This window comes from Silene latifolia, chromosome 11 (assembly GCF_048544455.1).
Source record: "Silene latifolia isolate original U9 population chromosome 11, ASM4854445v1, whole genome shotgun sequence".
Classification (NCBI taxonomy): domain Eukaryota; kingdom Viridiplantae; phylum Streptophyta; class Magnoliopsida; order Caryophyllales; family Caryophyllaceae; genus Silene; species Silene latifolia.
The window spans coordinates 843,793-860,451 of NC_133536.1; the positions used below are offsets into that span (position 1 = coordinate 843,793).

Genomic DNA, 16,659 nt, shown 5'->3' on the forward strand with positions numbered 1-16,659 from the left:
TTGATCTGGGCCAAGGGCGGGGCGGGCTGGCGGGCCTTACCAATTTATTTTATTATTTTTGCTAAAATGGCGAGCCAAGGGCGGGCCGGACTGGAATTTTAGGACCCCGGCGAAGCCCGGGCCAAGGCTGGCCGGATAAAATAATGGGCCAAGGCGGGCCGAGTCCGTACCGGGTCGGGTTCGTTCAGCCCATGTTGATGGTCAGCTCTAGGTGCGAGTAGGGTTTCAGGCTGGGATATTCGAGGCGATTAGTCTCAATATAAGAGTTTTTTCATTGATTCATTATTTAATACTCCCTCCGTCCCGGTCTTTTGTTGTCCTTTGCTTTTGGCACAACGACCAAGGAAAGAGGAGAGGGCCAATAACTAAATGACAAGTGGAACAAATTGAGTGTGAATGATCAAATTACTCATCAAGTTCATTCTTAAAATAGAAAGGACAACAAATGACTGAGACACCCAAAAATGAAAAAGGACAACAAATGACCGGGACAGAGGGAGTAATTAACCATGACATTTTGAATTAAAAAAAGGGTTTTTTGTCAGAAACTACCTTCTATTTAGGACCATTTGTGAACAACTACCTTTCATTTTATTTTTGGCTTTCAACTACCTTTTATTTCTTCATTTTGCGAAAGACTACCAAAAATCCACTTCCGGCGAACAAAAATCAACTTTCCGGCGTTGACTTGCTCTTTTCTCCCTTTTTCACACATATAACCCATATTTCTCCCTTTGTTCACCCAACAAAATCCGAAAAAGCTCCTCTCCATGCCCAACACCTTATCAAAAGTTTGTTTAAAGCAATATCAACGCATCAACCATCTCAATCTCCATCTCCGTCTCCGTCATCACCTTTACTACCACTTTCACCTTCACCCTTACATTTCAACAACCTTATAGACTACTCATGATTCATCAACCTACTGTCCATCTAAGTCATATTAAAGTGCCTTCTTTCTCTCTTCATGGTAAGATGGTGGGTATACGAAAACTAATGAGATAGTCGCACACAAGTGAGCCTACGAGTGAATCCATGATTATTTTCGAATAATTAACAGTAGGAGTTAATTTTGCCAACAAGTCCATAATAGATCATTATTGTTGAAGAATTATTTAGCATGTTAAGATTAATATCAATGATGATTTTGTTTCGGTGATTAGGACTTTGATTCGGGTAAGAGATAGACAAATTGAGGTGATTAATGTCGGGTTTAATCAATCTTTATCATCGATTATTAGGGTTATGAAGTAAAGAGTTAGATTCAACATGAAATGGTAAGTCAATGCCGGAAAGTTGACTTTTTTTCGCCGGAAGTAGATTTTTGGTAGTCTTTCGCAAAATGAAGAAATGAAGGGTAGTTGAAAGCCAAAAATAAAATGAAAGGTAGTTGTTCACAAATGACCCTAAATAAAAGGTAGTTTCTGACAAAAAACCCTTAAAAAAAAAACTTAGTTGAACTGATATAAAACCTGAATTAATTTGTATCTTACCGAAATACTACAACCCAGTTGGCCGAAATGAACCCAACCCAAATTCAATTTAACCCAATCCAAACCCGAATCGAATGACATGTTTGCCATATAAGAGTATAAGACTGACCAACCAACCATAAGCAACTTTTTGTTACTCCCCTCACACAGCTTCATAAACTGCAGTAAAAACAAGATGCCACTACTGTAAGAAATTGGGGAATCCGGCCTACAGACTTTTAACAGTTTTTTTCTAACTCATTCTTTCCTGTTGTTCAATTCTTCTGTTAAAATTTTAATTTTTTTTAGTAGAATCGTAATTTCATCAATATTTTAATTCTGATAAACGAATTAACATGGTTGATTATGCAATTTTTAATTTATATAGCTCAGTTTAAGACGATTTATTTTCATTCTCTGTGATTCATTTTATGTTGCTCGGACTCGGTTACAATTATCCAACACACGGGTGCGTAGCCAAGTGTCAAATTCGTCTATTTTATGAAAAAGATTCATGCTTTTGGTGTAATGAAATGTCCGAGTGTCCGAGCAACATAGGATTCATGCTAGCTATGTTGTAAGCTTAAGACGGTCTTAGACACTCGCTGTCTGATTGTTTAATACCATTTCAAGTCAAAGGATCAGGAAGTCAATGGTTCCCTGATTACTTAATGAATGTGCTCATCCTTTCCTCTTGTGCAATTATTTTGTTAAGGAATTTTGAATTTTGATTTCATCAACATTTTAATTTTTATTAGTTTCTGTAGAGATATTCAGGTACTAATTAAATTGTTATTTCGTATTAATTGCTCCCTAATTGTTTAATTTGATGCTCCTTCTGTTCCGGTCAATTGTTTACGTTTGTTTACATGCTTTAAGAAATAGAAAAGCAGAAGAAGCAACTTTCACAGGAAGTGAAAAGGCAATTTGCACAGTACTTAATAAACGGAAACGTAAAGAAATGACTGAAACGTGAAGAATTGACGGGAATAGTGGGAGTGCCTTTTAAAGTCCACAAAGATTAGGAAGTCAATGGGTCCCTGATTACTTGTAACTAAGTATAATTGACCAGTAGGGGTATTTTAATCAAAGGTAAACAAATGATTGGGATGGAGGGAGTATCAAATACCAATCTATAGACTATAGGTAGTGTACTAGTGTTAAACAAATGATTAAGACGGAGGATGCATAAATGCAAGAGAGTTGAAAAAAACTGCAACATGAGCTCCTGATAAATGCTACATGCTTTTCACAGATCCTCAATAAGTCAACAGCAACCAACTAAATATCAATTAAATATCTGCTGCTGAGGGTCTGAATTCAATCAATGATTCAATAATTCAAATAATAAATGAATATCTAGATGCTTAGGAAGATGCCCTGAAAACTGTCAGTTTTAAAGAGCTGTATTTGTATTTTATAAAGCCTATACTGTACTCGTTTGTCGGATCTCACCAGCTTGGATAGTCCCATGCATTTTTAATTCGTCATAATCTTATCTCTGCCATTATTTAAGAACTCATTTGGGTTAAGATCGAGATATCAATTCACTACTCTGAAATATATTATTACTCAAATCATCCCTGTACACACATCCACAACATTCATTACTTTGAATAACAATGGCTGAAATCGGGATCAGTCTTGCAGGAAAGCTGATTGAAGTGGTGGGGTCTGAGGCCATCAGAGAGATTTGCTCAATATGGGGTTATGAATCTGAGCTTGACGACCTCAAAGACACCATCACCACCATCAGGAAAGTCCTCCTTGATGCCGAGTCTAAGGATCAACTTTCCCACAAAGCACAAGACTATATTCAAAAGCTCAATGATGCTGTTTATGATGCTGATGATTTGTTTGACGAGTTTCAAACTCTAGTTGAGCTTAAGCAGCACAACAATGACAATAAACTATCTGAAAAGGTACGCGACTTCTTTTCTAAGAAAAATACCCTTAGTGTCGCATACTCTATGTCTCGAGGAGTAAAAAAAATTAGGAAGCAATTGGGTGCGATTGCTAGTAATCATAACACATTTGGATTTAGCGTTGACTCCCAACCTATTAGGGAGAGAAGGGAGGAGACTTGTTCTTATGTGTATTTGGATGAGGTTGTCGGGAGAGAATGTGATCTCAATAGGGTTGTCCATATGCTTTTAGACTCTGATTCACAAGATAGTGTTTCTTTCCTCTCTATAGTGGGAGTTGGAGGGTTGGGGAAAACTACACTTGCCCAACTTGTGTTTAATGATGAGAGAGTTAGGACCGAGTTTCCCTTGAGGTTATGGACATGCGTGTCTGATGAAAACGCGGACGATTTTGACGTGAAAACCATTCTAGCTAGGATTCTAGAATCCGCGTCTAGTGACAAGCATGATGGTCTTACAATGGATTTGGTACAGAGGAAACTTCTAGGTTTTCTTGGAGGAAAGAAGTATTTAATAGTTCTAGATGATGTATGGAATGAAAATCGTGAGAAATGGCTTGGTTTAAGAAAATTTTTAATGGGTGGTGGAGCAGGAAGTAGGGTTTTGGTAACCACCCGTTCTAAAAGCACGGCAATGGTTGTTGATGAGATTTATAATTATGAGCTCGGAGGACTATCTCCTGAAAATTCATGGCGTTTATTCCAGATGACAGCATTCGGAGAAAAAGACAGACAAGATGTCATTTCTTCTGAATTGATTAAGCTTGGCAAGGAGATTGTTGAACAATGCTGTAATGTTCCTCTTGCTATTAAAGTTGTCGGAACTCTTTTATATGGTCAAAATGAAAGTAAGTGGAGATTGTTTCGAGAACGCGGATTAGCCAAGCTTAATGGTGGAGATAATAAGATCATGTCCATACTGAAATTTAGTTATGATAATCTTGAATCACCATTAAAGACTTGCTTTACCTATTGTGCATTGTTCCCCAAGGATTTTAAAATAAACAAGGAGAAGTTGATTAGGCTTTGGATGGCACAAGGATACATAGTTCCATTTAATGTGGGTCAGAGCCTGGAAGATGCTGGGGAGGAGTACATTTCAGTCTTGCTACGAAGATGTTTTTTTCAAGATGTAGAAAGGAATAATCTTGGTGGGGTTAAATCATTTAAAATCCATGACTTGATTCACGATGTTGCTCAAAAGGTAGCAGGAAAAGGTGTTGTGGGAGTAAGGTCTATTGAAGCCGATTTAGGAGATGAAGCTCATCACTTATTTCACATAGGAAGTAAATGTAAAGGAAGTATTTTCTCGAAGTGTAAGATCCGCTCTTATGTTCGAGATGGGTTTGAAATCAACTTTCAGGTGGCTCAACTGGTTGAAAATTGGAAGTTTCTTAGGACATTAGATCTGCATGACCTTGACATCCAGACTTTACCAAATTCGATTGGTAAATTATTGCATTTAAGGTTTCTTGATCTATCTCAGAATGAGCGTCTAACGGCGCTACCTGATTCAGTTACAAAGCTGTATAATCTGCAAACCTTAAATCTAAAGAGGTGCCAAGGTTTGAAAGAGTTGCCCAAACGTTTGGCCAGATTGGCAAATCTGAGGCACTTGGATATATCTTGGTGCTCTAAGTTGAGTCATATGCCTTCAGGTCTAGACAAACTAAGGTTCCTATGTGTTCTTACCAACTTTGTGGTGGGCGAAGCAAGTTCCATTGGGGAGCTAGAAAATCTACTAGCATTGAAGAACCTAAGAGGCAGCTTAACAATTTTATTCAACCACACAATCACGGGTACTGTGGAATGTAGGGGAGGATATCTGAGAAGCATGAACCATCTGGAGGCACTAGAAATATGGATGGAAGGTGATGGAAACCATGAAGCTTTGCTAGAAAATCTCGAGCCACCTCCTTCTTTAAAGCAACTAGATTTGTCTGTTTACAATGGAGCTAAACTTCCATCAAGGTGGTGGGGAGCTGGAAAAGTAAATAATTGGGCCACCTTTCTTCCAAATCTTGTCCATATTGTGCTTTTCAGTTTTCCCAATGTGCTGCATTTGCCTTCATTGAGCAAACTACTCCATCTCAAGTCACTGTCACTTGATCTTTTGTTTAAATTGGAGTACATAGAGGATTCAAGCCATTATGGTAGTAATACAGAAGTGTTTTTTCCATCCCTTGAGGAACTTAAAATAACATTTGCCAGTGAGTTGCGAGGATGGTGGAGAGGGGAAGATATAGACTGCAACAATCATGTACGGCCTTGCTTTTCCCGGCTCTCCAAGTTGGAAATTGTTGCGTGTGAAAAACTGACATCATTTCCTGCTTGTATAAGTCTAGAAACGCTGAAATTGAATGTTGTGAACAAAGAATTATGGATCACGAGTTTTGGTCAGGAGAAAGATTCGATTAAATTAAGGGAGGTGCAAGTAGACAACCTTGATTACCTAATAATGTTGACCACGGAAGGTCTAACTAGCATTCTTATAACTGGAAATGATGACATAGAGAGTTTGTCACAACTTGCGGAGACATTCAAGGGCTGTCGTTCCCTACGGAGCCTGGCAATTAGGAATTGTAGTAACTTGAGATCTCTCAACGGAGTAGGGTGGGAGCATCTAACAGCTTTGGATTCACTACTGTTAATGTTTCTCCCCAAGTTGACATTCTCGATTTCAACAAAAGAAGAAGAAGATGAAGATGATGATGATGATGATGATGACGATGATGACGATGCCGATGCCGATGATGATGATGCCAATGATGATGATAATGGTGACAATGATGATGATGATGATGATGATGATGATAATGATGGGATGCCATGGAGATCCATTGGGAGGAGTCTCCGATCCTTGGAATTATCATGTTTTTACATGAAGACCATACCTAAAGGTATCAGACATTTAACTTCCCTTGAAAACCTAACAATTGACCGGTTATGGCATCTTAGATCCCTCCCTGAATGGATAAGTTGCTTGTCTTCTCTCCGATCCCTGCGCATTACAAGCTGTTTGAAACTCCAACTAAATGTAGGCATATTGCGGGACCTTACCTCCTTGCAGCTGCTGGAGGTGAGGGAATGTCCGTTGGTAACTGAAAGATTCCGAAATCCAGATGAGGAGGACTGGGCCAAGCTCCGACATATACCCTCTGTTGACATCCGGCCAGGTGATTTTAATCTATGATGCTTTGCAAGATACCTAATCAAGATATCCTCTCTGCATTCTGCTTTCCCATTGCAGTTCCAAGAGTTTTTTTTTTTTTCCCCTCTCTTTTGTAATCTAGTCAACAAGTTTTATTATTCGTGAAAATCACGAGTTTGTTTATGGTATTTGACTTAACATGCTTCCTGTAATTGTTTCATTGGACACACTGTTTTTTTCTTAATAAATGTTATGTGATGTGGGGATTTACTTGGTTTTGCAACTTGATTAATCTATGTCTTAAGTTAGTATATAGAACGTGAAGCTTTTGCAGTGTGAATGATATCATCAGTTCCTTTAATATCAACCATTCTTCTCAATAATAGCCTAGGTAATAAAGGGTATGTTAGCGTCGAGGTGGACAGTCAAGTCTGATGGTGTGGCCGGGGTGGGATATCACATACGCTGTTGCCATGTTGGTGATTGAGTGGAAAACGAGGGGGTGGGGTTGCATAAGGTTGGGTTCGGGTGACCGTAAGTCTATATGACTGACCTCACACAAATTTAGCTTAACACCGTCTTAGGCGAAACATGCTCATTTTAGTAGGCTGTATTAGGCATGTCAGAATGTATTCTATACCTAAGAACCAAGTTTGATGCTGAAATTATGACGACTAATGCTGTAAAGCGAAAACACACACCCGCTTATTTTTCTGTTTTCCCCATCATTTTCCGCTATGCCTAATAAAATTTGGTTGAAATCACCAATTACTACCCACGGCAAAGGCGACATATCTTTTAAATCCCTCATTAGCTGCCAAGACTTCCACTTCTCCTCATTATGAGACCACCCATAAAACCCCGTAAGGTGCCACACGTCTACATTAAAGAGCCCCTTAACAACAACATCAATATGATGGGCGGACGAGGCCTGCCTATGCCTATCAGCAATGTCAGCGGGAGATACGACTCTCAATCTCAAAGCCGGTGGAGTTTATGATGGGAGTGATTCATAGGCATTGTGTCTTAAACAAACGTTCCCCATTTCCCATTGCAATAATGGGTTTGTAGTTTAAGACACAATGGGCTTTTCCGAGTTATTCTCGGGCTCCGATGTTAATATTACTTGGTCATGAAAGTTGAGGACTTTTGTGTGGCAATTAATCTTGGGCTTCAGAAATGTAGTATCTGAAAAACAAGGGGGAACAATGGAAGAGATTCTGATTCCTATCCATAAACAAGACATTTTTGCACTTTTGATTTCACGAATTTCCTGCGGAATTAATCACAGAGCATTCCGTTTCAATTACAGGTTTTTCTTACCTATTTTTTTTTTTACTGTTGTTCAGTTCTTCTGTTAAAATTTGTACTTAAATTCTTTGTTATTTTATTTTCAGCAATATTTTAATGTTCGTAAACGCATTAAAATGTGTGATTATGCAATTTTAATTTAATTTTGACAATAATTAGTTACTGCATGTTAGTTGGTGCCTAACACTAAATCTCATCTAAATCCGTCTTAAGTTTAAGACGACTTCTTTCATTCTATGTGATTTATGTTGTAAGAGCGGATTCTCTGTCTCATTTTCGTGTCCCATTATATGTCTCGCAATGCTTATAACATTTGCAAAATATTTGCTAATGATTAATGATTAAGTGTCGAATGAAGAGGTTGTGCAGTTGTGGTACTAAAGATGGGACACGGAAATGGGATAGAGGATCCGAACTCAAGCTTAAGATGGTATTAGACAAGATTAATTCGTTGTCTAATTGTTTGATACCTTTTCAAGTCAAGGATTAGGAAGTCAATGGCTCCTTGATTACTTGAACTAAGAAATTAAAATACTCGATGAATGTGCTTGGTATACTAGTTCTATTAGGAAGATTCCTATAGTTTTCGACAATTTAAAATGGGTCGAATATGATAGATGAGACAAAAGCAGAATGTTACGGAACTAATAAAAAGCTTGTCTCATCTGTTCAAGTAGGGTGGTATTTGAGCCGTTTTAATCAGAGGCCGTTGTTTACACTACTTTGGTTAAGGAGTTAAACTTAGATCACAATGAACTTAGATCATAATGTCGGAGTTAATTCATGTTAAAAGTGACAGAAAATTGGTTGCGGTAGTCACGATTGAGACTCATGAATAGAGTTGAGAGATACGAGTGTGAATTGAAGAAAAAAATAGACGTACAGTGTAGAAAAGTCGAGAGTTGAGCGGTACCAATGAGAAAAACCCGTTGTTTTTATTTTGAGTTTTCTACGAGGCTAAGACTTTTCTTTGAAGAGATTCGGAGTGGGGTGTGTACTTCATTTAGAGTTTAGGGAAAGTCGATAACTGAGCCTGTATCAATGGGTTAAACCCTTTTTTTCATTTTGATGCCTCTAATTGTTAACAACGTAAATGTAAATTTTTCATGCCTCTAATTCCAATTTGTGGAAATGAATAAAGATTGACTGATATATATGCTAGTCAACTGTACTTTGGATTGCTAAACAATTATGGCCACATATTTTAGCTTTGTACTCTCATATATATGCTAGTCAAGTAATCATCTTCCATGATTAGCGCTCGAAGCACAACTTCCATTACTTTGAAAAACGATGGCCGAAATCGGGAACACTCTTGTAGCAAAGCTGATTGAAGTGGTAGGGTCTAAGGCCATCAAAGAGGTTTGCTCAATATGGGGCTATGAATCTGAGCTTGACAACCTCAAAAACACCATCACCACCATCAGGCTAGTCCTCCTTGACGCCGAGTCTAAGGATCAACTCTCCCTCGAAGCAGAAGACTATATTCAAAAGCTCAAGGATGCTGTTTATGACGCTGATGATTTGTTCGATGAGTTTCGTACTCTAGCTGAGCTTAAACAACACAGCAAGGACCGTAAACTATTTGAAAAGGTACGGGACTTCTTTTCATCTAAGAAAAATATTTTAAGTGTCGCGTATTCTATTACTCGAGGGGTAAAGAAAGTTAGGAAGCAACTGGATGGTATTGCTAGTAATCATAACACATTTGGGTTTGCAGTTGACTCCCAGTCTATTAGGCACAGAAGGGAGGAGACTTGTTCTTATGTGTATTCGGATGAGGTTGTCGGGAGAGAAGGTGATCTAAATAAGGTTGTCCATATGCTTTTAGATTCTGGCTCCCGAGATAGAGTTTCTTTCTTCTCTATAGTGGGGGTCGGGGGGTTGGGGAAAACTACGCTTGCCCAACTTGTGTTTAATGATGACAGAGTTAAGACCGAGTTTCCCCTGAGGTTATGGACATGTGTGTCTGATGACAATGGGGAGGAATTTGACGTGAAAACAATTCTTACTAAGATTCTTGAATCGGTGTCTCATGAGAAGCATGATGGTTTTACAATGGATTTGGTACAGAGGAAACTTCTAGGCCTTCTTGGAGGGAAGAGGTACTTGATAGTTTTAGATGATGTATGGAATGAAGATCGTGAGAAGTGGCTTGGTTTAAGAAAATTCCTAATGAGGGGTGGAGCAGGATGTAAGGTTTTGGTAACCACCCGTTCTGAGAGGACTGGTACGGTTGTTGATGAGGAACATATATATGAGCTAAAAGGATTGTCTCCTGAAAATTCATGGCGTTTATTTGAGATGACCGCATTTGGGGAAAAAGATAGCCAAGATGTGAATTATGCTGAATTAATTACACTTGGCAAGAAGATTGTTGAACAATGCTGTAATGTTCCTCTCGCTATTAGAGTTGTGGGAACACTTTTATATGGTCAGAATGAAAGTAAATGGAGATTATTTCAAGAATGCGGATTAGCCAAGCTTAAAGATGGAGATAATAAGGTTATGTCCATACTGAAACTTAGCTATGATAACCTTGAATCGCCACTAAAGACTTGCTTTACCTATTGCGCATTGTTCCCCAAAGATTTCAGAATTAACAAGGAAAATTTTATTAGGCTTTGGATGGCACAAGGATACATAGTTCCCTTGGATGTGGGTCAGAGCCTGGAAGATGCTGGGGAGGAGTATATTTCAATCTTGCTACGAAGATGTTTTTTTCAAGATGTAGAGAAGAATGAAATTGGAGGGGTTAAATCATTCAAAATCCATGACTTGATTCACGATGTTGCTCAAAAGGTAGCTGGAAAAGGTGTTGTGTCAGTAAGTTCTATCCAAACCAACTTTGGAGATGAAGCTCATCACTTATTTCACATAGGAAGTAAATGTAAAGGAAGTGTTTTCTCGAAGTGTAAGATGCGCTCTTATGTTCGAGATGGGTTTGAAATTAACTTTCAGGTAGCTAAACTCGTAGAAAATTGGAAGTTTCTTAGGACACTAGATCTGCATGACCTAGACATCCGGTCCTTACCAAACTCAATTGGTAAACTATTGCATTTAAGGTATCTTGATCTATCTTACAATAAGCGTCTACTGGTGCTTCCTGATTCAGTTACAAAACTTTATAATCTTCAAACCTTAAATCTAAGGTGTTGCTCACGTTTGAGAGAGCTGCCAAAGGGTTTGGCCAAGTTGGCAAATCTGAGGCACTTGGATACATATTACTGTTTTGAGTTGGGGCACATGCCTTCAGATCTAGACAAACTGAGTTGCCTATGTGTTCTTACCAGGTTTGTTGTGAATGAAGAAAGTTCCATTGGGGAGCTTGAAAAACTACTAGCATTTAAAAACCTGAGAGGAAGCTTTAATATTTTAATTACCCATGATTTCATGGGTACCGTGGAATGTAGGGGAGGATATTTGAGAAGCATGGACCATCTCGAGGTACTAGAGATATGGCTGCCAGGTGATGGAAACCATGAAACTTTGCTAGAAAAACTTGAGCCACCTCCTTCCTTAAAGCAACTCAATTTGTCAGTATACGAAGGAGCTACACTTCCATCTAGTTGGTGGGGAGCGGGAAAAGTAGGTAATTGGGCCACCTTTCTTCCGAATCTGGTCCATTTTGAGCTTTTCCAATATCCCAACTTATTGCATTTGCCATCTTTGAGCAAACTAACTCATCTCAAGTCACTGTCATTAGATTCTTTGGATAAATTGGAGTACATAGAGGATTCAACCCATAATGGCAGTAGTAGAGAAGTGTTTTTTCCATCCCTTGAGAAACTTAAAATTTCACATCTGAGTGAGTTGAGAGGATGGTGGAGAGGGGAAGATGTAGATTTCAACAATCATGTACAGCCTTGCTTTTCCCGGCTCTCGAAATTGGACATTTCTGTGTGTAAAAAACTGACGTCATTTCCTGCTTGTATAAGCCTAGAAAAGCTGAAATTGGATGCTGTGAGCAAAGAATTATGGATCACGAGTTTGAGTCAGGAGAACGATTCAATCAGATTAAGGGAGGTGCAAGTAGACAACCTTGATTACCTGAAACTGTTGACCACGGAAGGTCTAACTAGCATTCGTATATTTGGAAACCATGAGATAGAGAGTATCTCAGAACTTGCAGAGACATTCAAGGGCTGTCATTCCCTACGGAGCCTTACAGTTGAGGGATGTAATAAGTTGAGGTCTCTCGATGGACTCGGGTGGGAGCATCTAACAGCATTGGATTCACTCCGATTAATGTATCTCCCTAAGTTGACATTCTCGGTTTCAACAAAAGAAGATGATGGTGATGTGGACTATGATGATGATGGGATGCCATGGAGATCCATTGGGAGAAGACTCCGGTCCCTGGAATTATTTAATTTGATGATACAAACCATCCCCAAAGGAATCAGACATTTGACTTCCCTTGAAAACTTAACAATTGAGCGGTTATGGACTCTTACATCCCTCTCCGAATGGATAAGTTGCTTGTCTTCTCTCCGATCACTGCGGATAATATGCTGCAAGAATCTCCAATTAAATGTAGGTATATTGCGGGACCTCACCTCCTTGCAGCTGCTGGAGGTGAGGGAATGTCCGTTGGTAACTGAAAGATTCCGAAATCCTGATGAGGAGGACTGGGCCATGCTCCGACATATACCCTCCGTTGACATCCGCCCTGGTGATACCTCTTAAGATATCCTCCCGGCTTTCTGCTTTCCCTTTGCATTCAAAGAGGTTTTTTTTTATCCTCTCTTTTGAAATCTGATCAACTGTTGTATTAGCCGTGAAATCACGAGTTTGTTTATGATATTTAACTTGAGATTTCTCTTCGTTATTATTTGCTTACAACTATATAGGAGATGGAGATAAATTTTTCAAACCTTTCTCTGCAAATAGTTACTTCGTACTATAGTAGACGTATTCTTGTTCAACTTTGATTTGCAGACTTCATTTTGCGTCTGCATTGAATCATGATTTCCGAACACTTAGAGCTTTACTTGTGCAGGAATCTGGAAGCACTTCCCGAATGGTTAAGTTGCTTGGCTTCTATCCGGCCATTTCCCATACATGACTGCTGGAAGCTCCAATTAAATCCAGGTTTTGTGCGGGACCTCACCTCCTTGCAGCTGCTGCAGGCCAGGTACACTGTCAGACGAGGACGACGACTGGGCCGAGTTCCGATACATACCTTCCTTTTACATAATGGCATCCTTTTCATGTATGATGTTTTGCAGGATACAGTCAAATCAAGATACCAAGGCCACTTGGTGTTTTGCTGAGTACATCTGATCATTCTGACTTACGCAGATATGCAAATTCATTTTCAAGGTTTTGGTAAACTTTGTGCAGTACATCTGATGTATGCAAATTCCCCGTTTCTAAAGAGAATTGCTATATCACGCCCCCTGTTTTACTTGTTACGCCCCCTATTTTTTCATTTATTCCTATTTTGCCCTTGGACTTTCAAATTAGTTTTAGAAAAAATTAAATATCGTTTTACGCAAATGTATTTTGGCGACTATTTTTATAATAATTAATTTAGTAATGTTGACGGTCCCTCTTAAAACACTCGACATAAATTATTTTAATGTATTTAAATAACAAAACCGATTAAAAAAACAAATACATTATACACGATAAAAAAAAAAAAAAAAAAAAAAAAAAAAAAAAAAAAACATCCTCTATGTCATGTGGGTTACAAGACACGGCCCAGGCTCCGTCATGTGAAATACACGACATGGCCTAGGCACTGTCATGCAGACCACATGACATGGCCATGGTAGCGTCATGTAAGTCACATGACAAGGCCTTGGCACCGTCATGTAAGTCACATGACACTACCCACCCACCGTCGTTTATTGTTTTTTTTTCCCTAAACTATTTCGATTGTCACTACCAAAAAACACAGCATATTTACGACAAAAACGCAACCCTAATAGGCTCTACACAACAATAATTCAACACTAATGTAAAAAACCGTCTCCGAAAATCAATAACTATAAAACAATATTTATTTTTAGTTTAATTAATTTTCAAGTCCAAGGGCAAAAAAGGAATAAATGAAAAAGTAGGGGGCGTAACAAGTAAAATAGGGGGCGTGATATAGCAATTATACCATTATAGCGAATTATATAATTTTATTATTAACTTACGTAGATTAATATTGTCGTGAGTTATGTAAGAAACGGTATTATGTGAGACCAATCTTTATACTCCGTACTTGTATATTTGTATATTTGTCATTTGATTATATGATAAATGTGTCACTTGTAAAACTATTTTCTTAAATATACGACTTCTAAATGTTCTAATGTATGTCGGGCAGGCTTGCACAAACTTTTGTTAAACAAATTCATCAATAACTCACTTTTGTGTGGATAACACAAAATGGCAAAGGCTAAATTGTATGAAAAAAACATAAAATGGCATAGGCTTATTCATGTTATTCACATTAAACCCGATAAGTATTAAATATTTGTTGTTATGATGTTCGTTCTCATCGAGATAAGTGATTTGAAAACAATATTATGATTATCTCAAAAAAAAAAAATTCATACTTTCTCGTCTTCTTTGTTCCAAATCTAAATCGTGTTGTAAATTTCCGTATCTTTTGATAGCTAGTTTATTTGAGTGCAAAGTATCAAAAAAATTACGTAGTAAATAGGGATAGTTTTATGTATGTTGATTTTTTTTTTTTTGAAATAGAAGAATAATTTCATTAATAGAACGTATCGAAAACAAATCTATTAGATATCAAAGAAAAATTAATTTCTTGTAAGCTAGGGATCTCAAACCAAGATCCGACAATTGGGCTTGGCCTCGTATCACTATCTTCATGCAGCTCTTTTGATGAGGGGATCCTTCGTATGATAAATTGTAAAAGGAAAAATACTTCTTACTAGTTACATAGATCGTTGACAAATAACTTGTATCCATTGAAGTAATCTGCGGTGAACCATCAACGAATTACTCTTGTCTGTATTCTGATTGAAACTAAATCCAGGATTTATTGAAAACCCCCCGAAATAAAGGACAGAAAAAAACTGAAAAACGATTCTCCCAAAAAGAGAGACTTTTATTGATTAGATGACAGATACGCATACTATTAATTGAAAGATGAAACGATAGTGTTTGGGCTTACCATCTATTAATCATCGATGGAAGCCCCAAATTTGATGGATAAAGGTTATGATTTTTGCAGAGAGGAGGGGGAGAAAATAATTGGCATATTTGATTATGGGGATGTATGTTGATTATTTGTTAAATGTTAAACTAGTATAGTTCCCGTCCCGTGCTACATCACGGTATTTTTATAAACTTTAGCAAAAAAAATGCAACTTGAGGGAATAAGTTTAGTAAAAAAATTCAAAAGAGAGTAATTTTAAAAAAATTGATTTCAAAAGAGAGTAAAATCTAATTTACTTTAAAAAAATTCTTTTTAATCATATTAAAGACGAGTAAATGAAAAGAACATAATGATGATAAACCGAGCTTGATTCGCTCAAACTATTTCCGAGCCAAACTCAAGCTCCAGTTTTTTAGTACGACAAGCTCCAAGCCGAGTCCACTCATCTCAAGTTCGGTGCGGATCGTTTACACCTCTACTAAACAGAGAAAAAGGATTGTACATCAGATGTACTATCTCACATTCAATGAGTTTTTGTGTATTTTTTTTAGTTCTATAGAGTTTATAAATTACATTTTAGTTTTATGACGTCAAAAATCAAACTTTTCCAAGCTTATACGTAATTTTTTTGAGTTATAATGTAACTTTTTAAGATTAATGTTAAAGTAAATAAACTTAAAAACCTTATAATAAACTAAAAAATTTTAAATTAAAACTCAAAAACTTTATCATGTACTACTAGGGCTGAGCAAAAAATCCGATCATCCAAACTGATCCAATATCCGATCCGAATCCGCCCCGAATTTATGGATATCCGATCCGAAAATTAAGTTTGGTTTGGATATCTAATCCGTAATATTTGGTTTTGGTTTGGATATGGATATTAGAATTAAAATATTTGAATATCCGATCTGATCCGAAACTATAGTTATCTAATATAATTTCGAGAAAACAAAATTTTATTTGGTACCACAACTTAATTAATGTTTAAAATATCAGAGAAATATCTAAGTGTTACTTAAATTTTATGTCGAGAACATCGGAGTAAGAATACTAAAGAAAATCAGCATGTAAGACTATAAATATAATCGTGTTTCAAACTTAATTTTAAAATAAATTCAAAAGTATGGATATCTGATGGATATCCGCATCCAATCCGATTATTTTGGATACCCGAACATTGGATATCCGAAACATTTAGTTTGGATATTAGATATCTAATTTCAGGATTTCTAATATAAATATCTGATCCAAACTAACAATTTGTATCGAATACCCGATCCGTAGTCTGCCCTATGTACTACATGTATAATCCACTTTACTAAACACACAAGCCTACAAAAAAAAAGGGGCTTTAAAAAAAAAAAAATTACCAGTTTACAAACTGGGAAATCGGACTTAGAAGAGTAATTAACGATGATGGGATATGAATCCAGCTCAAATTGTTGCGAGAAATTGCGAATTTCTTTCCTCAATTCATAATCAAAGGTGTTTGTTTTTGGTTCATCTTTGACTCTTTTTGTTCAATTCTTCAGTTATTATTGTTAATTCATGTTGATTGATTCAATTACTAATTATATATTGTTAATTCATGTTACCGACCTTTTAGCCGTCGCTACCATATATGATATACTCCACGAAGACATAGACACCTTCCCTTCTATGCTTCAATTTCATC

General features: G+C 37.4%; 2 protein-coding genes across 6 annotated transcripts; both read left to right on the forward strand.

The window, feature by feature from the left end:
• The first annotated feature begins 2,877 nt into the window (after nt 1–2,877).
• LOC141610567 (putative disease resistance protein RGA1) lies at nt 2,878–6,820 on the forward strand. The gene has a single exon (XM_074428706.1). The coding sequence runs from the start codon at nt 3,095–3,097 to the stop codon at nt 6,587–6,589; it is 3,495 nt and encodes a 1,164-aa protein (XP_074284807.1). The 5' UTR covers nt 2,878–3,094; the 3' UTR covers nt 6,590–6,820.
• A 2,047-nt stretch (nt 6,821–8,867) lies between these two features.
• LOC141610570 (putative disease resistance protein RGA3) lies at nt 8,868–13,194 on the forward strand. 5 transcript variants are annotated; one of them, XR_012528346.1, is made up of 3 exons: nt 8,868–12,533; nt 12,861–12,995; nt 13,090–13,194. XR_012528346.1 is itself a non-coding variant. In XM_074428710.1 (2 exons), exons 1-2 carry the CDS (start codon nt 9,152–9,154, stop codon nt 12,887–12,889), a joined length of 3,411 nt encoding a protein of 1,136 aa, XP_074284811.1. In that variant the 5' UTR covers nt 8,868–9,151; the 3' UTR covers nt 12,890–13,194. The 5 variants fall into 5 exon arrangements, 3 of the variants coding, with proteins under 3 accessions (XP_074284811.1, XP_074284812.1, XP_074284814.1); XR_012528347.1 differs by having other exon boundaries at nt 8,869–12,589; nt 12,800–12,995; XM_074428710.1 differs by having other exon boundaries at nt 12,861–13,194.
• Nucleotides 13,195–16,659: the final 3,465 nt, after the last annotated feature.